The following is a 24742-nucleotide window of genomic DNA, read 5'->3' as shown; positions in this document are numbered from 1 at the left end:
CTGGATGCTGCTTAGGGCAGCCTACATTATTAACATGTATTTATATGCCAACATTACGCTGTGCTTTACAGAAAATATTTAATTGTTCACATCACTCCCTGCCCCACTGAAGCTTACAGTCTAAATTCTCTACTACACCCTTACAATATACTACAGTATTTTTTTCTCTTTGAGAAGGACTGGAGAAATTCACAAAAAACGAAAAATAAAATAAAAAGTGTGTACAAGGGGCACTTGTACTCCATGAAGTGCTCCTTGTACACACATTTTATTTTCTCTTTTCTTTTTTTGTGAATTGTCATGTGTGGGTGCACCCCCCTATACTAATTATCTATATATGTTACTCTGATGAATTATTAGAATAAATATGGGGGATTTGTGACTATACTCAGTGCGGTGTGTAACTTTCTGTGAAAGGACTGGAAGAAGTCTGCCTTTGCTAGAAAACCTGGTGATAAGTCGGGTTTAATGATTTCCTGGTTACTGTTATTTTCATTTCCAGTGATAAATTGAGGGACATGTGTCATAGAAATGACACATTTGTTATCAGAGTTAATTGTAAATTGTATGGGAAACAGTGAAACCATTTGTGTTTTGTGCTGAAACTTTGTAAGTTGACAAATAATTACAAATTTTGTCTAATTAGGAAATTCTCTGACTTGCTGTAAGTGAAAGGGTAATGAGACATTAATAATGGTTTGTTTTATAGGGAAATAGTGAGAAGAAAAGCTGTCTTGGCTTTGTATAAATTCTATCTGATTGCACCCACTCAAGTGCAGCACATACATGAGAAGTTCAGGAAGGCGCTTTGTGACAGGGATGTGGGAGTGATGGCTGCTTCCCTACATATTTATCTGCAGGTGATCAAGGTAAAAACAGATTATTTCTCGTAAATCAGATTAACAACTCTTAAAGGTACACTTTATTTTTTTTTTTTTTTATCTTTTTATTTTTTTTATTTTTTTCCTGATTGGGGACCCATGTATTTTTTTTTTTCCTGGAGCCAGTCTGAACTTCTCTCTAGCTGCAAAGCAGTGTATCTTGCTGTGCCGCATTTCCGTACTATAGGCTAGATGAGTCCCTGACCTGACCCAATGCAATGAATAGAGAAGGTATGTGTAATGACATCACTTAAACCAGCTTCCCTGTTCCTGCTGACTGCCACTTTCATATTAACGCAGAGCTGGAGTCCTTTATTCCATCTCTCTAACGGCATTGTGGCTACCCTCTCCAGCCCTGGCATGCAGGACCTCCTATCCCCCAGCTACCACAGATCTGCTGATAGTCTGTTTCCAATGTTCAGAAGCCAGTGGTTGTGCCCCTGTGTGCTCAGCTGCGTGCGGAAGGTGGAAGGGGTGACCAATGTGCAAGAAGAGTAAGGGAGTTGGAGAGAAGAGGTAGGGACAGTATAAAAGAAGGCAACTTGTGTGGCTGGAGAGATGCAAATTGTGTGTGTGTATATATATATATATATATATATATATATATATATATGGGTTCCCAAAGCAGGATTGTTTGGAACACCGGCATCCTGTGTCTACACAACTATTCTGGAAATACAGTGGTGTTCAGTAGCTTGCAAGCGATGTGGGAGAGGGGGCTGCTTTTTGATCCCTTTTGCTAATAGTCACCACCCCTGTGCTGACTAGTTATCAGTATAATTGGGAGACCTAGTGTTGCTGGTTTCCCCATTACAGTTATAATCAACACAGACTGTCTAGCTTTGAGACTGTATGGCTATCTCCAAGGGGGGATTGGTGCGCACCCCCTAATTTCCAACTATATTAAAGATGCTTCATTCACTGCTGTTGCTGAAAATACAATGCCGAATCTAAAATACAGATGCAGGTGGACACTTTAAGCAATAAGAACATAGTTATACATAATTAGAGATATACATGTTAAACTCTGCAGTAATATAAACTCTATATTATGACTTCTAAAATAAACATGAGGTTCTTAGTGTTTTGATTAACTGTGGATGTTCATCTACCATGTCAAGGTGACCTCTTCCACTAACAAGTTATAATTTTATAATATGGGACTTACCTCAGAATATACGGCTATACTGTCCATATTATTTCTCCTTACTTTTTTGTTAGCAGCACTTGTCCTGCGACAAGGCCTTATTATTATTAGAGTTCTTCTATTGAGACACAAACAGCACTGCCAAGAAAAATAAATAAGGAAATGGGCAGCACAACAACCTTTCCCATACAAATTCTTTGACCAGCTGCAGGGTCCACCAGCCTTTACTAATTATAACGCTGCATCTATTATAGTGATAACAAATTTCCCAGACTGGTCAGCGCAGGGCTAGTGTCTTCATTAGATGAGGGGACGAAAAAAGATGGTGTAGCACTCTCCCCTTGAGGTTACCAACCTTTGCCAGGGATCTTGCCGTCCCACTGGGCTGTATGAGTATGAATGATGATAATTAATACGGACCTCCTGTGGCCCCTGTATAATGGACAAGTGGTCCATAAGGTACTAAGACCTCTTAAATGTCATTCATTTTAATTAAACATAATGCACACACTTTCCACTGTTTTATAGTTTCAAAAAAATAAATAAAAATTGTGGTGTTTTGCCCCAATTGAATTATATGTTTCTGATAGGGAAAAGAACAGATTGATTTAAAAGTTATTTGTTTCATGTTGCATATGTTTGATCATCTTTCACTGTTATCCTATTGTTCAGTTCTGTAATGCAACTGTAAGCTAAAGTAAACAACAGGGCACATTTATTCTATTTGTTTTGCAACAGCTCTAGCATGTTGTAAGCAGCAGATCCGTCAAATCGCGGGTATTTGGCAATTGTGACGGCCATATTTTTTTTTTTTTAAATCAGGTAAAATTTTATTAAATTTTTTCCTTTAAACAACAAAAAAAAAACCAACACAGTAGGTTATCCCCCCAACTATACCCCATACAGTGATACAAGTATTGTCAAGTATATGTACACCATGCAGTTAGAAAAAAGCAAAAAAAATTGACATTCGCATTTCCAAGTAAAGATATATAAATTTTTCCAAGATATAGTGAAATAATGGTACAGCTTTGGCAATACAAGATACAATCGTTGATCTTAATAACATAATAGGCGGCTGGATGTCTGCCCCAAGCTTCAATCAGGAGAGTTCCACTTCTCTCAATCCCTCCGTGACATATGGGGGATATCCTCCATCTATACCATATTCTTTCATACTTATCCACCAAATTCCTGCTGGTATACATGAACCTTTCATGCCCGACTGTATTGTTAACAAGGTCAATCCAGCTATTCAATGTCGGACCTTCTGGTGCCATCCATTTCCTAGCTATCACTACCTTTGCCAGCATGAGTAACGTATTGATAAGCAAGTGACGGCCATATTTAAAACGGCAATTCTATTGAAGGCAAAAACCAGCACGTTTTCCTTTAATAAACTTGCCATTTTAAATACGACTGTCACAATTGCCGAATATTGGTGATTTGATGAATCCAGTGTTTAATACATTTACCTCTAATGTGCTTCAGGGAATTAAACAGAAAATACACACTACAGAAGATGTGATTTCTGTAATGATTTTACCAATGACTGAATTCCCGATGCTCATGAAGATTAATGTGTACACACCTACACAATTTATTTTCAGATCTGTGATATATCTCTCTTGCAACTGTCTGCTGAAAAGATCATGTCTCTATAAACTCTGAAGAGATCTTCGTACACTGAGGATCATGGATGCCTACACACTTCCACATTTGCCCGACATTATTTCATTGTTGATCGTGATTTTTAAGAAGTTTATAAAACGGATAAAACAAATTTCCTTTGTGCGGCCCCTTTGAAGGCTCATATGGCCCTACAGATATTTTTTTTTGCCCTCACTGCCATTAATCAATACTTTCATTGTGAACTATAAATACAAATGATACCATCTACTTTGTTTCTGTTACATAGGACAACCCATCGGGGTATAAGGATCTGACAAGCTCCTTTGTGACCATTTTGAAACAAGTGGTAGGAGGAAAACTGCCTGTAGATTTTAATTTTCACAGTGTCCCAGCACCCTGGCTACAAATTCAACTCTTGAGGATCCTGAGACTGCTAGGAAAAGATGACCCCGGGTAAACTAATAACTGATTTGCTCTATATCAGCCCAAAGGTTGTTGGTAGTATGTACAATTGACAAGGGGCAGTCAGTATTATTCTACATTACTCCATTACAACAATAAAAGATTACAGGTCCAAACATGTCTGATTAACACTTACTTTTTCACGTACATACATCATTATTTTGAAGCTTCTGTTAAGTTAAGGGGCAGCTGCAACTTTGTGTGTGGCTGACGTTTTGTTGCAAGTCTTAGGGCTAGATTTACTAAGCTGCGGGTTTGAAAAAGTGGGGATGTTGCCTATAGCAACCAATCAGATTCTAGCTTTCATTTATTTAGTACATCTACAAAATGACAGCTAGAATCTGATTGGTTGCTATAGGCAACATCCCCACTTTTTCAAACCCGCAGCTTAGTAAATCTAGCCCTTAATCTTTAAAAGGGAAAATTCTTCCAGGCCCATTGAACAAATTGAACACTGTTCAGTAGTCTTATTTCCAGTCAGGTGATTAAATGTTATGTTGATCTTTTCAGGACTTTTTTATGGTCATATGTGCAAAATTTTGGAATTATAATCTATACAATATTTAACCTTTTGATAGATATTTTCTGCTAGTAAATGTATCTAGTGTACTTAACTTTCCTGCCGGCTTTTCATATTGTCAGTGCTCTGTTTGATGACGTCTAGTATGTGATGCAGAGAGAGTACAACATATGCCTGGCCTCATGATAATGGAACCCCTGCAGGAGACGTGGTAGATACACCCTCTGGCAGAGTGTATCTAACAAATGGTTGAATATAGTATAGGAGTTATACTTGCAAAATAGTCCCTTTGTGTCTATTTTGCACATATTTTTGTAAAAGTAGTCTCAATTTAATTATACAGCAGTCAATATTATTATTGTTATTTGCATAATCTTTTTTTTTTTTTCTTTTCTTAACCACACTTTATTTTAGGGCTAGCAAATTAATTTATGATGTATTGGACGAATCCTTAAGACGAGCAGAAATAAATCACAATATCACTTATGGTAAGGTATTATACATTTAGTTTAGGTTTTACTTTTGTTTAACTTGAGTTTCTACCAACATTACCGACTGTTGTATGTGACACATGTGGCTTTCTTTTGCAGCTATTCTGTTTGAGTGTGTTCAGACTATTTATACTATCTACCCAAAATCTGATTTATTTGAGAAGGCTGCAAAATGTATTGGAAAGTTTGTCCTGTCTCCAAAAATCAATCTGAAGTATTTAGGTAAGTAGCACCATTGTTGACTGTGTGTGTGTGTATATATATATATATATATATATATATATATATATATATATATATATATGTGTGTATGTGTGTGTGTGTGTTATTTTTCCTCCTAGTACTAGTACTAAAAATGTTTACATTATTTGAAGTTTACTTCCAATTTTGATACATTACCCACTTGTCACCAATAATACAGTTTAAAGCAGTAACAAAATAGTGAAGCCTACAAGTAATTTTCTAGGCAGTTATATCTACCTCATGGTTTACCTTTAGTAAATGGGTTTTAAACATTTACACATTTTATTCAATTTTAAGTGGTTTGCATTGCTTATATTATCTATGTGTTCTTTTACCAAAGGCTTTATATCAGAGATAGTGTTTTTTTAATTTTACTTGCTCTTGGATCCAAAACAAAACTGATCAGTGGATAAAGTTGGACATTGGGCATCATTGAGCTTTGTCCTTTCCAAGGGCAGTGAAAATAAACAATTGTGCCTGGCAGATAGAAATACTTTGGTAAAAAACACAGAAGGGCAGCAAGACAGATACAGTCTTAGTAATGGTTCCATCACCTGTCTCGTCAATGTGCACCAGGTATAGACATCGTTATACCATCTTGTTCAACTAAATAAATGTGTTTTAGCTGTGACACTTCGACAACTGCACTGTGGTGCACTGCAAAATATGAGCTAAAAACTAAACCATGTATTTTGTAGCTTTTTTATTTATTTAATTGTATTGCTCTGAAACTAATGGTGGTTTTCTATTGTAGGACTAAAGGCTCTCACATATGTTATCCAGCATGATCCAAACCTGGCACTGCAACACCAAATGACAATAATCGAGTGCTTAGACCATCCTGATCCCATCATTAAAAGAGAGGTATGTTGATCTTGAATTCACTATTTAAGAGGATTGAGGATATAAATTATATTGTAACAACATGAGGACTATATGTAGCCCTAGGCACATGTGAAAGAGGAAGCCCTATTGCACAGGAATTAATAATTGCTTTTATTTTTTTTGCCATAAACCAGTGATTGTTAAAACTGAAAATTGCTGATTTTTATCCATTATATATTGAACTTCATCATTATCATTTATTTCTATAGCACCCACATATTGCATAGCGCTTTGCAATCACTAGGAACTTGCAATAAAAACATGTGTTCCCATATGGTATTAAGATAAATCTCCATCCCCGCCAATCCAGAAAAAGCAAAAAACCCTTAGAATATTTCTTGCCGATGCATTGCAAATGCTCAAAACCACCTTATCATAAAACATTAATTCTAATTTTTGAATGGGAGCCTTTCTGTAATTTGAGCCTTCTTCTAGTGGCTAGTATGCAAGTATATTCCAGTCTGATGGTTATTGTACAATACAGCTTGCCATGTGAAGGCTGGTGAGTGTACAATATAGACCTCAATAATGCCGACTGGTGTAGAAAGCAGACCTCCAAACCTGATGGCTGTTGTAAGGAGTCCTCAGTCCTGATAGTGTGGAAAACATATCCCTAGTCCCGACCCCATAACTTACCTGTCATTCCTCTGGCTCACTGTGGCCCAGTGCTCTTATTGGTGATACAATTTGTGTTGCTCCTCTTGCAGTGATCTCCATTGGCTTCTACAATTCATTGCTCCGGATGCCTCTCATGGAGTACCTAATGCTAGCACCGATTGTTCCTGCACCTTGCAATGATCCATTCAGAGAACAGTCACTTTGTGCTGTCAGAACAGGGGACCCATACAATTTCATCCCACAGACTAGCTGCAGAATTAATTCTTCCCAAAACTATATTTGTTATATTCTATATTTTACATGTATACAATGCTGTCGCATACTACACTTCAATAGATACCTCATGCTACTGTTACGCATTACATGCATTCTATCTCATGAACTGTATTACAATTAAACCTTAGTAAAATTATATAATGCACTGATTTAATTACTCTACTGTTATATAATCTAAATGAGCTATTTCTGCAGAATACTTCTCCTCACCCCTGAACTCACTAAACCACTCCTCTGTACCTCCATTATTAGTGTCCCTGGCAGCTTTAATACATGACATGCAGCTACATGTCAGCTGGTTGTCACCTTCACAACCTTGCCATTTATTTTTCCCCAGTTTACTTTTCAACATAACTTTATTAAACAGAGAACAGCCCTTGCTTTGTTGATCTTGGCTTTTTCCTCCTGTCATTTGCCGTTATTCTCTGCAAGATGATAATTAGGCTCATGCATTCTAAGATGGTTGAAACTGATCTGGATGAGTGACTGGACATGTAAAGGCATCATAATAGATATAATATAAATATAGATAAATAATAAATAACATTAATAACTGCAAAATAAATTAGACTTCTATGCTTTATCATAGGAAAATGATATGAAAGTAGATTGTACTTGAGAAAGAAATAAGATGGGAAATACAGGGAACTATGGCTAATACACTTAAGTTAGGAGAACCTTAAGTCATAGTTGCCCATGAGCGGAAGGTCCAAGGGACCCACACTGACCATTTACACAAATTGTGTAATTGCGCAGCGGTGGCTTAGGTCATGATCCGAATTGCAGCGTGCAATCAAAAGCTCCCCCTACTTCCAAAGAAGGTGATGTGGGATCCGGGAGGGTGACCTACTCTGCTGGGGGTCTAGAAGATCTGGACACTCTGGGACAGTAGGAAAGTATGCTTCAGGTGTGTATTTTTTTTAAACAAAATCCCCTCCTAGTCCTGCCTTTGGTTCATTTGCTGTTAATGGGTATTCTCATGTGGCAGCTTTCAGTTTGCTCTGCTCTCTGTGGTTGTATGAGCATATATGGCTTTTTATTTAGATATCCCCACTCTTGACTGCAGACCCAATATTCTAATCCTCTATGTGCTGCAGCATTGCAGGTGAGGCTTAGCATGATTGAGTTTCTTCACAAACAGTGAGTGGTTACATTAAATTGGGGGAACAGAACTTTTGGTTTGTTTTTCTCTAGAAAGAAAGAAAAAATGGAACATAAGACACATACCTATAGTTCTCCTCAGTGTTTTTAATCGTTTTCTGATTTACCATGTTTTGCAAATTCTGACCTCATTTTCTGTTTTTCGTTTTGTCTTGTTTTTGTATTTTTTTCTAAATAGACACTGGAGCTTCTCTATCGAATCACTAATGACCGGAATGTGACCGTTATTGTACAGAAAATGCTGGAATATTTGAAGCAAACTGAAGATACATATACAGTAATTGCATTGGCTGGGAAAATTGCAGACTTGGCAGAAAAATATCCTTTTAACAACGTGAATGATTTGTCAACAGACAAATCTGGTTAGATAATTAAAGGTCCCCTAAATCCTAAACTTGAATTTTTCAGATATTAACCATGAAGGTAAAATCCAATGTTGTTGTGACATTTCACTACAGCTCTGTTAAAAGTAATTTATTACCTCCCCCCTCCATTAGGGACAGCTGACACCCCTTGTGGGACCTCATGTAGATTAAAATGCTGATATTACAGTCAGTTTAGTGATCACTGACCAATACCCCTCTGTGTGAAACCACCAATCCACACTGTGGATTTCTTCAGAGAAAGACCAAAAAACTGTTAGTCACTGCCTGCCTCACTGTGAGTTAGAGAATAATACTCTCCTTATTTGGCTACCTGCCGCAGTAGAGTTAAATATAATGGACCAATATAATTAACTTTAAATCCTTCAATTATTTATTTTTGTTTGTTTTTTATTCAGCTCCATAACACACAGTCTTCCATATGCCAGTGTCAAATCTGACTTTCATTATTCTTTAATCTTTGTTTAAAGAGGTTGCCCACTTTGGGGCAGCCTCTTGAGACAATATTCATAAAAGTAATTTCTCCCCTTAAATAATTTGTTGGAATTGCTGTTCTAAAACATAAAATTGTCTTCTTCAATGGTGATATGATAATAGGAAATAGGGACTTTGTTCCTGCTTGTCTAACCACTATAAATTTGGTTACCGCCATCTCGAACTGGTCACCTTAAACTACTGTGGCTATCTGCAGGAGTAGGTAAAAGAGTTTGAATCTGCTTTCACTGTGTTCAGCAAATTGTCGATGTATAAAAAGGAGCAACCATTTAAACCACAAAGCATTATGTCATGCTATGTGTGAGGATATTTGGGTATATTATACAACTTAATTTTATTGGCATGTGATTTACATGTCAACACAGCAGTAACAGACAAACCAACGGTTTCTACTTCCCTTAACTGCCCAATAGAAGCAGATAGAACTCAGGACCTGCTAACTGTCCACCTGGACAAGTCCACATGGCTCTCATGGCATTTTTCTTACTCTCCAATTATACCCACTTAACTATATACATTAAAACACACCTGGTGCAATTTAAACACTTATGCCAAGTGGGCACAAAGTAGCAATAAAGCACTGAACTGTCACGGCAATAGAGTTTCTGGGATCCATCTCGGGACCCCTGGGACTAGCTGTGGCAGGAGTGTAGTGGAAAGTGGGAGGCCGGATGAATGCCTTGCTCATAGAGCTTGCTCTAATCCCGTATACTGGAAGTTAGGAGGAGGAGTGCTGGACTGGACTCTGTACTGAAATAAATGCCTGGAATCTGGAGCTGATGGACTGGAACCTGGATGAAGAAACAGGGGGAACCTGAACCCACGGCCAGAGACTCAGTACCTCTAAGAACTCAGAGACTCGGACAAATATAGTACCACAACTGGGACTGGGAAGACTCAGAACTCAGGCAGAGGATATACAGGGGTGGCAAACTCCTGAACAGACTAAGCCTGGAACTGGCCCTGGACAACTCGGAGCCGGGTTTAGGCCTGGAACTGGAAATGTGTACCCCGAGACACAGAAATGGCTCCAGAAGGTGGATGACTCAGAATAACAACCTACTACCCCAGATAGCCAGTAGGAGAGACAGGAATAGATTGATGAGAGGAGGATCCACACAGAAGATAAAAGCTGGAATCTGTACACAAGCTGATAGAATGAAGGCGAATCCACACAAGGAATAAATAGCCAAAGTATTTATTTCAGCAGGCAGCATGAAGCTGAATTCACACAAAGGGTTAATGGTTTGCAGTTCATATAACAGCAACAGGATGAAGCTGAATTCACACAAAGGGTTAATGGTTGCAGTTCATAACAGCCACAGGATGAAGCTGAATTCACACAGATGGTTAACGGTAAAAGTCCATATAACAGCATACACGATGAAGCTGAATTCACTCGAGACTTAATGGTAGAAATCCATAGAACAGCAAATGGTGAAGCTGAATTCACACAAAGGATGATGGTTGAGATCTGTATACAGCAGACTGGTTTGAAGCAGCAACCAACAGCAACTGTGGGAGTCTGGAACTAGGAAAGTGTTGCACTGGCAATTTGCTAAGTGTAGGAGGAGACTCTTATAGTCTGCAGAGGAAGCCAATTGGTGGATGAGATCAGGTGATCAGACTCAGTATGATGTAAAACAAATGTCTCACCCAAGATGGCAGCCTCCAGTACTGCAGAACAGAAGTCACACTTGTCCCAGGATAGAATGCTGCCTTCGACCAAAAGGGAGATGTACAGTGATATGGTACCACCTAGTGGTGTAAACAGGACTAAGACCCCGATTTGTGACATTTACTTATAACCTATGATGAACATATTTACAAGCTTAACTTTAACCTAATATGAGGCACTGCTTATTCATTGCACCCTAATTGTATACATTACACAATGTGGACAGGAGTAGCAATCACCCAGAAAAGTAGCCTTTATTATACATGCTAAGCATCTTGCTTTCCTCACATTATGTATTCTGCATTAATAAATATGGTATATTAGATATTAGCTGAAATTACCTTGGTGTCTCTGTGTGGAGTGGAACCACCAGTCTAGATAATGTATCACTTAAAACACAGATTAGTACAGGCTAGTGAATGTTTCTCATGCAGGAGAGAAGTTGACAGGGGACTGAAGTAGTTGATGTTGGGGGTTGGAATTATTTAGCTTATTTATAAGTGTAATATGGGGTATCCACACCATGATTACCTAGTGTAGCCTTTTATACGGTGTCTATTTTTATGAGTTTGGAGCTGTGATAATGTGTGAACTAGTAAACTGCTGCGTTTCTGGTTTGGGCCGCAGAACAGATGCATTTCACGACTGTTAAGGGATTGTTTATCTAGAAACTAATTATGTGGAAAGTTTCAAGAGCCAGTAAGAATTGCTGCTTTTTGGCAATAATGTCAGTACACACAGACACGATCATTGAATGTTTCCTTTCATAGTCACTACAAGGAACTAAGCAGTGTAATGCCAGTGGTAGTGTGAGAAAAGATGGGGTCATTTATTATATTCTAGGCATGATTTTTAAAATAACAGTAACAGTAAAACCTTTTATCTGGAAAAGTTCCAATAATTCCAGATCGATCTAATACTTGTGTCTGTGCATTTGTTATTGTATTATAGTTTATAACTGTCTCTAGGTCATAGTGCTTTTGAAGTCTATTTTTTGTTTTTCTCAATAAGCAATGTTTTTCTTCACGTTATTGTCACATATTCCCCAAACAACCAGTGGTTTGTTGAGACCATGAATGTAGTATTTTCTATTGGTGGAGATATGGTGCATCCTGATATTCCCAACAACTTCCTGCGACTGCTGGCTGAAGGTGAGCATCTCCATATACTGCTCTCATTTCTGCTTTCCAGCACCAACAAGCGGCATGTTTTCCAGATCTCATTCTGGAAACACAGTGACATACTTGTTACTCATTATTTCTCTTATAATTCGGTGAGTGCCTAGACAACGTGCAGTCAGTGATTCCTGCTTTGCATGAAGAAACTTCACGTGTTGGTGGTGGTTATCATTTGAAATGATTTTCTCTCATGCCAAATCAAGCTCTATCCAGGCATATTACACTTTGATTTGGTATGAGAAGCTCATGCATGGTAGAATGGTTGACTGGTTTTCTTCTAAATGACCTCACTGACCAAAATTGTGCCATGTGTGAACATCTTAAGATCTAGGTTAAATAAATTAATTTCTACTCATGGCTCATTAAATATGCAAGCAAAAAATGCATCCCTCTCATAGTGACCTCTCCATTAATGCCTTGATGAACATTCTCTATACTCATTCTGTGCTAGATGGAAGGAATGTAACTAATGTTGCACCTGATTGGATTAGACATGGGTCTTTTCTACTTGTACACATCTGGCCGGATGGTTGCTGCGAGAGAGCCCAGCTCCTCCTACAGGAAGCAGCGTCTAGTAGCTATTAACTGTGTTGTTATAGGACGCTGGGCAATGCTGTCATGCAGGGGGGTACTATTTAATGAGAAGGGTGTGTTTGAAAGTGGACATCCTCTTCTAAAGAGTGTATTGATATTTATATAATAAACTGAAAGTTGTATAATGGGCAGGATAGGTTTGATAAGATGTTGATTGGGACAGAAGGTAATTTTGGTGGAGTGATGACTGCATCTGACCACATGTACGATCATCGTCCAATGGTTCTAATATTAATTGGGTCAGCTGCTTAGGCAAGTGCACAAGTTATGTTTCTGTCAGATTTGACCACATGTGTGGCTAACTGGTGGCTCAGTGGGAAGGCCAGATTGGCCCTGTATTGTGGCTTGCAGTCATGATTTCTGAAAGTCAGATATTATGTAGCAAATATTTTTTGTGGAATGATCCCTTTCTCTCATTAACACTTGCTACTAAAGTATAGCTTCAACTAAAATAAACTTGCATAGCATCATTTAATAGAACTATGGCGGTACCATGCATATACTTCAATTCTACTTTAATATATGTTTTTTTTAAATATTTCCTTTTTTAAGTGGTAAAGTATATTTACTAAAAGTTATATTATTGTATAGCCAGCTCAGACATTATTCCACTTCACCATCCACTCCCTCTTTATTTTCATTTCTGCTTTTGTGTGGGTTCTGCTTGAGCTTCTAGCAGCATTTTCAGTATCTGTATAAATTATAAGAACTGGAGGCTGCAGAATTGCTATTAACATTATGTAATCTGCTCTTTCTGGGATCGCTGTGCCCACACGCACACCATTTCTGCATAATATCCTGAGCCTGACTATTTTGCAACTTAAAATAAGAGGAAAGTTTGCTTCGTAGTCCCTTTGTCCAGCTCTCTGTTTAAAATGTAATTTTTCAACCCTCCAGGATTTGCTGATGAAAAGGAAGATGGACAGCTGAGGCTGTACGCAGTGCAGTCTTATCTTGCCTTGCTGGAAATGGAGAATGTGCATTATCCCCAGCGCTTCCTACAGGTTATCAGCTGGGTGAGGAAGATATTAGTGAAAAGCTCTTCTTTGTGTTGGGATACATGGAGCAGACATTAGCATTTTCTATTCATAGGCCGGGCTGTTCGCTTCTAGCGGCCATGTAAATTGGCTTTTTCACACTGGCTAACTTCTAATTATACACTCCTTACTTGCTAGCAGAGGATTTTAAAAAGATGTACAATATTTAAAAAATTTTAAATGGCAAAGTTTAAAATCTGCTTACAGTAAATGTGCGGAGAGACTTTTGCTTTAATTAGTTGTGGATTTATTTAACTAAAATAACATTCTGCTTTGAGGTCACTTTGGTTCTTGCTCTGAAATAGGGTTGCTTTACCAACCTGATAATCTATTTAATTTCTTAAAGTTATGCTGTCCCCATGGCTAGGTGTATCACCATACTGAAATACCTTCTATTGCCTGTTTTCCCACTACAGGTATTGTGTCTTTAGCAGGATGGTTCTCTCTCATTTGAATGGTTACTTCTTAGTAGGACAAAAGAAATAGATTAGAAAATCACCAGTGATGTTACATGTTTCTTCTAAAGCAGGCCTGTCCAACCTGCGGCCCTCCAGGTGTTGTGAAACTACAAGCCCCAGCATACTTTGCCGGTAGACAGCCAGTTGATAGATGGAAGAGCATGCTGGGACTTGTAGTTTCACAACACCTGGAGGGCCACAGTTTGGACAGGCCTGTTATAAAGGGACATTTCATCAGAGGGGAACACTTCTACTGAAGACAGCACCAAATATCTTGTGCTATAAGACTAGTTACCTAGGAGGAGCCATGTGGTGTTCCCCAATAGGGATGTATAGAATACTATTACTTCTCTCACATCAGTGTTTTTACTGAAAGATAGAACATAAAACATAGTTTTACATTAATAAAATGAAATGGGGTCTCCAAGTAAAAATGTTTTCCTATTACCCTCCTATTTATTTATCTTTGTTGGATGGGGGTCATCATCTTAGCAGTTGAGATCTGACTAAGATGTTTGCAGAAACTGCACACCGCTAATCTCCAGGTTATTGGACTTCATGGATTTGACCGGTCTGTAAGCCCATGTTGCCATGCAGCTCTCTCTTGCCAGTTTATTACACTGTAATGTGCTATATTTGATAGCTTGTGATAGCGCTGTGTGTTACTGTACTATAATATGTGTATGAGAGAGGCAAAAGAGTTGCTTGTTAACATGGGTCTACAGTCAAAACCTTCAACATAAAAGCTGGTAAATTTTGATCAGTGTCGGCTCACCGGCTAGGCGAGTATAAATTCAAAACATTTCCCATAATGAAGGAATGGTCATAAATAGACAAGGGGGAGAAATCTATATATTTTTTATTTTTAAACTGCGGAACCCTTTTAACCTTTATTAAAATACCTACTGAGAGAGTACCATATACTATGTGAAGTAAGGTGACATTAATGATGTTTTTATGCAATATGAATATAGTGCTCCTAATATAGTAAGCTAATATTGCAATTTTACATTTATACGCCTATTATTTTACTGTTTGCAGGTACTTGGAGAATATGCCTACCTCGCAAAGCACATCCCTATAGAATTAATAATATCAAAACTTCACAATGTTATTCAGCAAAGCTCTGTTACCTCTGAAACAAAGGCCTGGATTATGGCCGCAATAACAAAGCTGGTTGCGATCATTTCACATTCTTCATTAGTGGATAAACTAATCCAAGAATTTTCAACCTGTCTGGACACGGCAATGAGGCAGCAAGCTTGTGAATTAAAAGCACTGCGGGAGGACAAGCCTTTAATGCAGAAACTTTTTCCACTCAACTCCAGCTGTGAAGATGTATTGGTAAATATTGGTTTAAAAGGTTTTGTTTAAACATGGCAACAACTGCTTCAGAGTGTTGGACATGATTTAAAGGTCCTGAAAGGTGTGTTTCAGGGGTGCAGTCTTCATGCATGGCTTCAGACATGGTAGCATATTTCTGTTTTTATTGCAGTTTACATAACGGGGGGTGGTAAAAATTGACTATATTTAGCTGTGTATAAAAAATGTTTTTATTTATTAGCTTGTTCATGCTGTCTGTGACAGTTTATTACACTTGTATAGAGGAGTTGATGGTGCATTAATCCTTGTTGGTGGATAAACCTCCAAAATTGTTCACTACACATGCTCATTCCACCCAAACCCTCTCTTTGTTTAATGGGGAAAATAGGCAGTTTGTAAAGACTGAGTTTCAGCAAAATAATAAACAAAATGAACATAACATCATTTGTAAGCTGCACCCTGGAGGAGTGCTGCCCCCGACATGTGTTGTTAGTTTGCGAATGTTACAACCCTGCTTGAACCTCTACCAATATGTGCGCTGTACATGTTATATAGCAAAGTATGCAGCGCTGTATATCAGGGGGATCATACTATGAAGACTATACCAGTTTTTGGATATCATTCCAGGTTGATGCCTCTCTGTCTTTTCTGGACGGATATGTGGCCGAGGCTCTTAGTAAAGGCGCTGCACCCTACAAGCCTCGTCACCAGCGCCAAGAGGAAAAGCTTTCTCGGGAGAAAGGTTTGTGTGATCACCTTATTTTGGGATGTTTATTTCAACAGGCTGCCAAATTTTCTGAACATATAGGGCCTGATTCATTAAGGATAGTAAAGCAAAAAAAAAAAAGAGTAACTTTGCACCTGGGCAAAGCCATGTTGCATTGAAGGGGGAGGTAAATTTAAAATGTAATGGCAGATTTGTAGTTGGGGTAGGGCATGCCCTAGATCAGCTTTAAATTTCAGTGTAAAAATAAAGCTATCAAGTATTTGTGTTCTACATGAAAAAAATGAGTATTTAACTTATGTACAAAATAATTTCCACCCCTTGCATTGTAACATTGTTTTGTGCAGGAGAAAACTCCTTTTTTTGCCTAACTTTCCTTAATGAATCAGGCCCTTATTGTATAAGCGGTTTCACACCTCATGTCTCTGCATATTTGCATTTACTAATAAGGCAGCTGACATATTGCCTGCTTGACCAGGTGAAATGTAGTATGATCTGTAGACATGGAAGTGTGTGCACCCATCGCTATATGATTTTGAAGAATGGTAGACTATTCACTTTGATTACTTAAACACTAGAGGAAAGCTTCCTTTTTAGTGTTTTAGTGGACCCCCTTAATCAGATATGCAGCCCATATAAAACAGATAACAGGGGTTATCCCAGAGATAGCCAGCTCACTTTCTTGTCAGCCACGGAAATCCCCACGTATTTTCCGCTTGCCTCTTCATGAGATTCACGAGAATAGAGCTCTTAAGCTAGGATTGTGTAACATATGGGAGAGATTGTTTACAACCCACAGAGTATTTACATTTCTTAACTTGTGTTGGTTCGCAAAAACGTATTATTTTCTTTTTTTGTAACTGTATGAAATTGCATGTTTCTAGTCTGTCCTTACAGTCGGGAAGAATTCCTGGCTCTGCAGAACAATTTGAAAAATTCAGGACTAGCCCATTAGAATTAAGACTAGTGTCCGACTGAGCTGCTCTCTCCTACCTGTTCTTGCAACTTTGACTACATGCTGCTGCTGGTGTATTAAACTCTGTTGATACTTGTCTGGTGCCTGGAATGCTTTGTCCCTGTTTGGAAAAGAGATAGTAAAAACCTCTTCTAAAGCCAGACATTCCCCTTCCCAACTGGCCCATTATTAAATTATTTGCCCGACATTGCATTATTAGCCCCTACAATATATAAATAACCCCCATCAATTCCACATTACATTAGTAGCCCCACCGTTCGTAATGCTGTGAGGGGGTTTCTGACTGCAGTGGCTTCATATGATGCAGACCTACATAGAGCCTCTGATTTTAAAAAAAATGTTATACTATTATAGTGTACCAAATTGATGTAATCCTGCAAATAAGTTGGTAAGCAAAATCTGTGGGCTTCCTTTTTGAATTACATAATCAGCAAGTTTTTGTTGCATTGTTGTGAGCCTAATTCTCGTTCTCCCAAATTCAGAACATTTGTCATGATTTTCCCTGAAATCTTCTGAAATTATTTTTAATGTAGAGTACATAAAGAGTCAAGATATGCAGTCAAATGCTTTTCCTGCATCCAACGCTAAAATCAAGTGGAATTATTTTTTATTTTTTATTTTTTGCATCAATGTTTTTCTTCAAATTTTACAAAAGTATATGGGGTGCAGAAAAAAAAAAGGGGGGAGAAAATACATACAAAGGGACACACATAGGGGTTCCCCACGCAGGGGGAAAGGGATCACTCAGGTAAACCAAGGCACACAATATCAGCCATATGTATTTACAAATATAAAAACCCGTAAGACAAAATAACTTTAAGTTTCACTATGATTGTCTGAAGATGCCTCCACTAAGGGGACAATACCCGGGGATGGGAGCTGGTCAGTGGACTGGGGGAGTTCTATGAGGGCTGCTAGTGAATGAGTCGTTTGGTAACCAGAGATATCCTGAGGGGCCCCTGGGCCATCTGTGATATATTCATGCCATCTGAACCATCTTATGATAGGTGCTGATGCAGATGAGGCATAGGGCGTGTCTGTTGTTTCCATCTCAAAGCTGTATTGAATCTTAGAAATGATTCGAGTAATAGTAGGAAGAAGGTGGGACTTCCATTTTTGCGCTATTGCCGCTCTAGCAGCTATCAACATGTGGCCCACTAGGTACCGATCATGTTTTGGAATGGATGTCTGGTAAACATGTAGAAGAGCCAAAGCCGAATCTGGGGCAACAGGGGTTTTTAGGACAGTAGAGATTAAGGCAAATACTTCACTCCAGAGCGGCTGAAGCACCGAACATGTCCAGAAGACATGGAAGATGTCCGCTACTTGGTCACATTTACGCCACCAAAATTTCGATTGAACTGGCCAGAACCTGTGCAACCGCTTTGGAGTAAGGTACAGTCGGTTAATAAGTTTGACCTGCATCTCTGTATGGTTAATGCACTTAGACATACGGTGGGAGGTTACGTAGATTTTTTCCCATTGTTGTTCGGTAAGAGTTAGATTCAAATCCGTTTCCCACTGAGTTTGTGCAGGAGTTTTGTTTGTGGGAATCAGGGAGTAAATATAGTGGTACCAAAATGTTATTCCACCTCTACTGTCGCTCTTTGTCAGTCTATTCAAGACCGGCGATGGGAGCGACATGAGGGAATGAGGGGTCTTAGAGGCCGGTGGAATTTATTTTTATTGATATGGTGGAGGAGGTTTATTGTTCTTCTGGAATTGTCTGATTCTATCCTTGTGGGAACAAAATCTACTTGGTCTTAGTCAATCAAAATGGTCAGAATAATATTAAGTATATTTGCCAGTATTTTGGCAAATAAATTAAGGTCTGTGGTAAAAGGAGAATTCTATAATTAGAGCAACTGGTGGGACCTTTATTTGGTTTACTGGGTTTTGCCCAGGGACCTGGAACATTGTTTTTTGTAAATATATATATATATTTTTAACCTAATTCATTTAATAGAAGGCACTTGTTTTTAATGTCCTTTGAAATGTCAGCAATAGTAGTAGTGTCCAGTAATATGCCATTAACAGTATTGAACACTAGTAATAAGCAATGCCCAGTAATAAGCCACTAGTAATAGCAGTCCCCAATGAAATGTTAACAATTGTAATTGTATACAGTAGTATGCCAGTAATAAAATTGAATACACATTTATAAGCCACCAGTATAGGTAGTGTCCTCTAAAACATAAGTAGTGGTTGTACTGTACAGTAAGAAGACACCAGTATTGGTAATAAACTGTTAACAAAAGAAATAGTGTCCTCTATTGTCACTAGTGCCCAGTAAAAACCCATGGTCGTGTAATGCTCACTAAAATGTCAGCAGTCGTAAAAGTGCCCAATTTATAAATCGGCAGTAACAATAATTCTACCTATAGTGAATATGGGCATCAGCGCTCACTCTCCACCGCTGCCACCATCTCACTTCAGCAGTAACGCAACCACAATTGCGATGAATGTCCAGTGTTACTTGAATGGATGTGAGGGTAGGCCACTGGCTTCTAACTTGTTACCTTTAATTGCTTATAAAAAATCTGGCAATGTATACCCATTACCATGAAAGTGATATGGACAATACGCCTAGCTTGGGCAGAATTACCAAAGACTCTTATGCATCCCCTTTTTTTTAGGGAGGAAAGAGATAAACTAATGAAAAACAAATCCACAGTTTCTGCTGTAATTCCCTGGTCAGATGATCTTGGAGAGCAGGGATAGCGCGGGAAGGCCACTAGTGGCTTAGTATCTACGTGGGATTAGCATTACTGCCTCACAGCAAAGGGCAGCACCTGCGTGGAGTTTGTGTGTACTCCCTGTTTTACATGTTTTTTTTCTCTGTCCAAAAACATACTGGTGAAATTCCCTAATGTGAGTGTGATAATTTAGTCTATAAGCTCCGCTGAAGCAGGTACTTATGTGAATGATTAAATATTCTCTGTAATGTACTGCATAATAGGTCGGTGCTCTATAAATTAAGGATAATACTAATAATTATAGCATTTATGCATGCAAACACATCTACAGGTGATGACTGCAACTTTTTGCCCAGGGGACTTGCAGAAATAAGTGGCTCAAGGTGTTTGTTTACAATACTAGGCGGTTATAGAAGTGAATGCAGAGGTACATGGCCATAGTGGTTAGGCAGCGGAATCCCCTACATCTTGGAAGTACCACTTGGCTAGATAGAGAAAAGTTATTGTAAGAAAAGATTTATTCTGTAGATATGTTTGTATATATTTTCCTAATTGCAGTCATTTTGTACATCAAATAAGACTATTTTGATTGACTCTTTAAAAGGTGGGTAATTCAGGGGAATATGTGAATTAATTTGGCAGCTCCAGATGGGCAAACTTGAAAAAAAAAAAGTTATAGTATTGTCTGATTCCATTTTGGTGCACGCTGCAGTATAGTATAGTATAGTAAGAGGTATTGCATATCCCGACATGACAGATGGGGCTGTAGTTGTGATTCTGGAAATGCCATCGTGTGTAGAAGAGGGGAACCAAATTAATAACCATTGTGTGTGTATGTGTGTGTGTGTGAGAAAGATATTGTGATTTCTCTTACCCAAGTGTTTAAAGTATAAGCTGAGCCAGCTCTGAGGTAATCCAGAGTTTACTCGAGGTTCAGTGCCTTTATTTGCATATGGACCAGATGGGAAAACAGATATTTCATCAGAGTAACCACTTCTGTTTAAGAGGATAGACTCTTAATAACATGGCTGTAACACAACGACCTCCTGGAGAACTCTGGCTACTGACCTCTGCTGCCATTGCCAGAATCCAATCACTTTAGAGCAAAGCTTGTCTTTAGTAATTGAGCTGGTATTGAATGGTGGAACTATTGCATATACTGTATTGCATGTACTGTATTTCTATCATGTCAGACAAAATGTGAAAGAGGTTTTTAAACAACATTTAGCTTTTGAGTTACAATTTTACAATGTACAACACCTTATTGTACTATGTGAAACATGTCTGGACATGTTTGAGTGATTATAAACAGAGGCTAAGATTTTTCATTTATACATGTGATCTATTTTAAATTTAAGATACAATACAAAATATATTTACCTTTGCAAAATATATACGTTTGGCTTTCTTATAGATTTGGTGTTCATTTAGCTTTGATATATATACTGCCATAATATGATCAAATAAATCATGAATATATTTTTCCTTTTAGTGATTAAAGTTCCCTTTTCTGTGTCTTTCATTTAGCTTTGAATCTAGAACCCTATGGACTGTGTTTCTCCCCCAGTTTGCCTACTGTTGGTCTGGCTGATGGGCACTCACCTTCTGCGATCTCTGTTATATCTGAGATCTCTGGAAACAGTGCGGAGACTGGACAAAAGGGGTAAGAAAATGGTTGGGTCAACCACTTAAGGCAAATTAGAAGTTTGTTCCACTGTATGAACACCAGACAAAAAAAGGGGGGAAAATAGGGGATTGTAAAATTCTCAAAAGTTTATTAGTAACATAGAACCCACTGTCTTTGTGACTACAGATAGCGCACTTCAAGGTACACTTCTTCTTTCTAGTCTTTGGAGACTCCTCTCCTTGCACGCTAGAAGTTCTCCTAAGTGTGCATGTAGGCGATAGATCTGAAAAGTTGCACTGTGTATATGTGTAACCGTCACATCAAATCTTTGGCAAAGCTTTATGCCTAGTCCATAGGTGTCCCATAGTCGATGAAAACTTCTAGTTCTCCACAAATGCTGCTATTTTGCCTCGCAAACCATGTGCTTTGGCAGAATTCTGTGCATCATCACAAATTCGGCTTGTGACACCAAAGAGGATTTTGCACCTCATCTTGGCTGTTTTGCACATCAGTGTTTCAGATGTAGAGAAAGTATCCTTCCTCACCTTCTTTTGGAGAATTGACACTTTCTCTTTTAACTAGTTTTTGTCTCATTCTAAGACTCTGGTAGATCAGTTAACTGGTTTACAGTCTCTACGAGTATAGGATATTTATATATTCTGAAAATAATATGATAAAATATAGCTGTTTTTTTGTTCTCCTGTATAGTGAAAACCGTTTGAAGATGGATGGTGTGAGAAAAGTTTGGGGTAAGGAAGGTTACCTGTTGAAAAAGGAAATTAAGACAGTTAAGTCGGAGTCAGTCTCGCCTCCATTAGAAAGTGGTATATCACTGGGGGAAGATGAGGAATCTGTCAGGACTGCGGAAGAGCAATCAGTTGACCTTATTTCAGAGGAAGACCAAGAAAAGAAGAAGCTGGCCTCTACGTTATTTGTCGGCCTTGGATCCAATGCTGTCAGTTTGGTAGGTGTATACTTTGAAGCATGATATTATCATAGCATTGCATATGCTAAGATGTAGGTGGTGTTAAAAGTAAAATCTAAAAGTAGTTAACAGTATTTTCAATGTAATAGAGGGGTTGTCCTTAGTTGTGATAATTGCACAGCAATTTGTTTGTCTCACTCAAATCACTGATATGAGCTAAGATTATAGAATCACATGTCATTTTCTGTCTACCAACTTTAGTGTAACAATAAACATTATTATCATTTTATTTTTAAAGTCCTCACTTTTGTGGTTGAAGCCGGTCTTGTAGCATAGACCACAATGAGCTGTGCTGTCCAGTAAACTGGCCGACACTCTGGCTCTAAAAAACAAAGACCGTTGTCAGCGGTTATCCTTTACACCTCATATCTGTGTGTATCTAGCACATTGAAAACATGAGGTATTAGTTCATATTTTTATCAAACTATTTAAACCTGCATCACAGCGTCAAGTCCAGCTCATTTTATGCAGGTCCTACACTGACCTATATGCTTTAAACAACATTAAAATGCAATTAAAATCAGATGCACTCACCTCCAAAGTAAAGGGGTTAACATCTAGCAAGGGCTGGCTTGTGAGTCACACCCAAATGTGCCTTAAATAGGCTTTATGGACAGCTGCTATGACAATAAGGCAATATTTTGAGACCAAACCAGAGAAAAAACAAGCCCACGCTCGGTATATCCCATATTATAGATGGTACCAGCTGCATGGCAATAAGAACGCACTCAGTATATCCCATATTGTATATGGTACCAGCTGCGTGGCAATATAAATGCCCATATATGTATACAAAAAAAAAAGACCGTTGTCAGTGCTTATCCTTTACACCTCATATCTGTGTGTATCTAGCAAATTAAAAACATGAGGTATTAGTTCATATTTTAATTAAAACATTTAAGCCTGTATCCCAGCATCAAGGGCAACTCATTATATGCAGGTCCTACACTGACCTATATGTTTTAAGCACCAATAAAATACAGTTAAAATCAGATGCACTCACCTCTCAGGTATAGGGGTCTACATCTACACTCTGGCTCTGCCTCACTCACTTTTAGAATTCTCCTGGCACTATGCCTGGACAGTCCACCAAGTGGTGTCTTCTGGCATTACGTAACTCCAGAATAGCAAAGATTGGGGTTCTGTTAGCAGGTGGAAGAATTGATAACAAAAATAAAGTGAAAATATATTAGTTTTTAGATATCCCTTAATATATGACTAGTCTATGTGTTGTATTTCACAGATGGGTAAAGCAGACCAGACCACACACAAGTTCAAAAGGAAATCTAAAATTGGAAATAATGGAACAGACAAAGCATTGCTCTTGTATTCCTCTGAGGAACAGAATCACATAAGCTTAGCATTACCAAATAATGTCCAATTGACCAGTAGTAAGTTATTACCATCACAAAAACCCATTGCAATTGGAGGGGAGATCATAGAGGAAAAAGGTTCATCTTTGTTTGCAAATACAAGCCTGGAGACTTTTCCACCCACCCAAGGTGCCACCACCTACCTCTCTGTCCCATCCTTGATCCCTGAGCTTGCTCACCATTCACACTCTCCAGTCACTGAGCTTGCAAGAAGTGAAGCTCTGAGTCTGTACTCAAGCAAAGTATGGAAGGATGATGGTGTGCTGCTAGCCTTGTTATTTGCCAATCGGATTTCTTCAGCAATTAAAAGTATTCATGTGAAAATGGAAGACTCGGAAATGTTTACAGTAAGTCCAGCTGTAGGAAATTTATTTGGTGTGTGTCCGTATACAGATAATGCTCTCAGCATGCTAGCAGATTATTGTATGTCATCAAACTAATATAGCTAGAGCAGACTGAAAGGATTAAAACTACTGTTAACATGTATCAAAGAGGAAGAAAGAAACATGTAAGTGTATTTATTAAATTGGCATATATGCCTATTTAAATCTAAAGAATGGATCCGTACAAAATGTTTTGTGTGTGTATTGCTGAGGAAAATTATTATAATCATTTTATATAATGCCAATATGTGGCTCTGCTCCAGGTAAATCTATTTTCCCTACAGACCAATATGATAATATGAATATCGGTGCTATAACTCAAATTAGCCCATCACAACAACTGAAAGTGATACTATTATGAGTTCTCCATGTAAAGGGACTGTAAAAATGGATATCCAATTGCCATTCACCAGAAAGCAACCCTTTGTCTATGCACTTCCCTTTGAATGAGATTCAGTTATATTAGATTGCTTTCCACTGTAATCCCACCAATTTTAAACGCATTTCAACACTCGT

At 38.3% G+C, this 24742-nt stretch overlaps 1 protein-coding gene across 1 annotated transcript in view; it reads left to right on the top strand.

Annotated features, from left to right (window-relative positions):
• The window catches only part of AP4E1 (adaptor related protein complex 4 subunit epsilon 1), a 59867-nt gene that overhangs the window by 19686 nt on the left and 15439 nt on the right, over positions 1–24742 (top strand). The window contains exons 6-18 of the mRNA XM_075207993.1: positions 710–869; positions 3947–4113; positions 5057–5130; positions 5233–5355; positions 6131–6240; positions 8495–8638; positions 11915–12023; positions 13542–13660; positions 15181–15483; positions 16090–16204; positions 21386–21521; positions 22194–22449; positions 23714–24190. Of these exons, the coding sequence (XP_075064094.1) occupies positions 710–869; positions 3947–4113; positions 5057–5130; positions 5233–5355; positions 6131–6240; positions 8495–8638; positions 11915–12023; positions 13542–13660; positions 15181–15483; positions 16090–16204; positions 21386–21521; positions 22194–22449; positions 23714–24190 (2293 nt within the window). The remainder of the gene's footprint in view (positions 1–709; positions 870–3946; positions 4114–5056; positions 5131–5232; positions 5356–6130; positions 6241–8494; positions 8639–11914; positions 12024–13541; positions 13661–15180; positions 15484–16089; positions 16205–21385; positions 21522–22193; positions 22450–23713; positions 24191–24742) is intronic.

The sequence above is a fragment of the Mixophyes fleayi genome, chromosome 4, assembly GCF_038048845.1.
Source record: "Mixophyes fleayi isolate aMixFle1 chromosome 4, aMixFle1.hap1, whole genome shotgun sequence".
NCBI classification, from domain to species: domain Eukaryota; kingdom Metazoa; phylum Chordata; class Amphibia; order Anura; family Limnodynastidae; genus Mixophyes; species Mixophyes fleayi.
The sequence above is the reverse complement of the archived record's forward strand: the minus strand, read 5'-3'. Positions and strand labels throughout refer to the sequence as shown.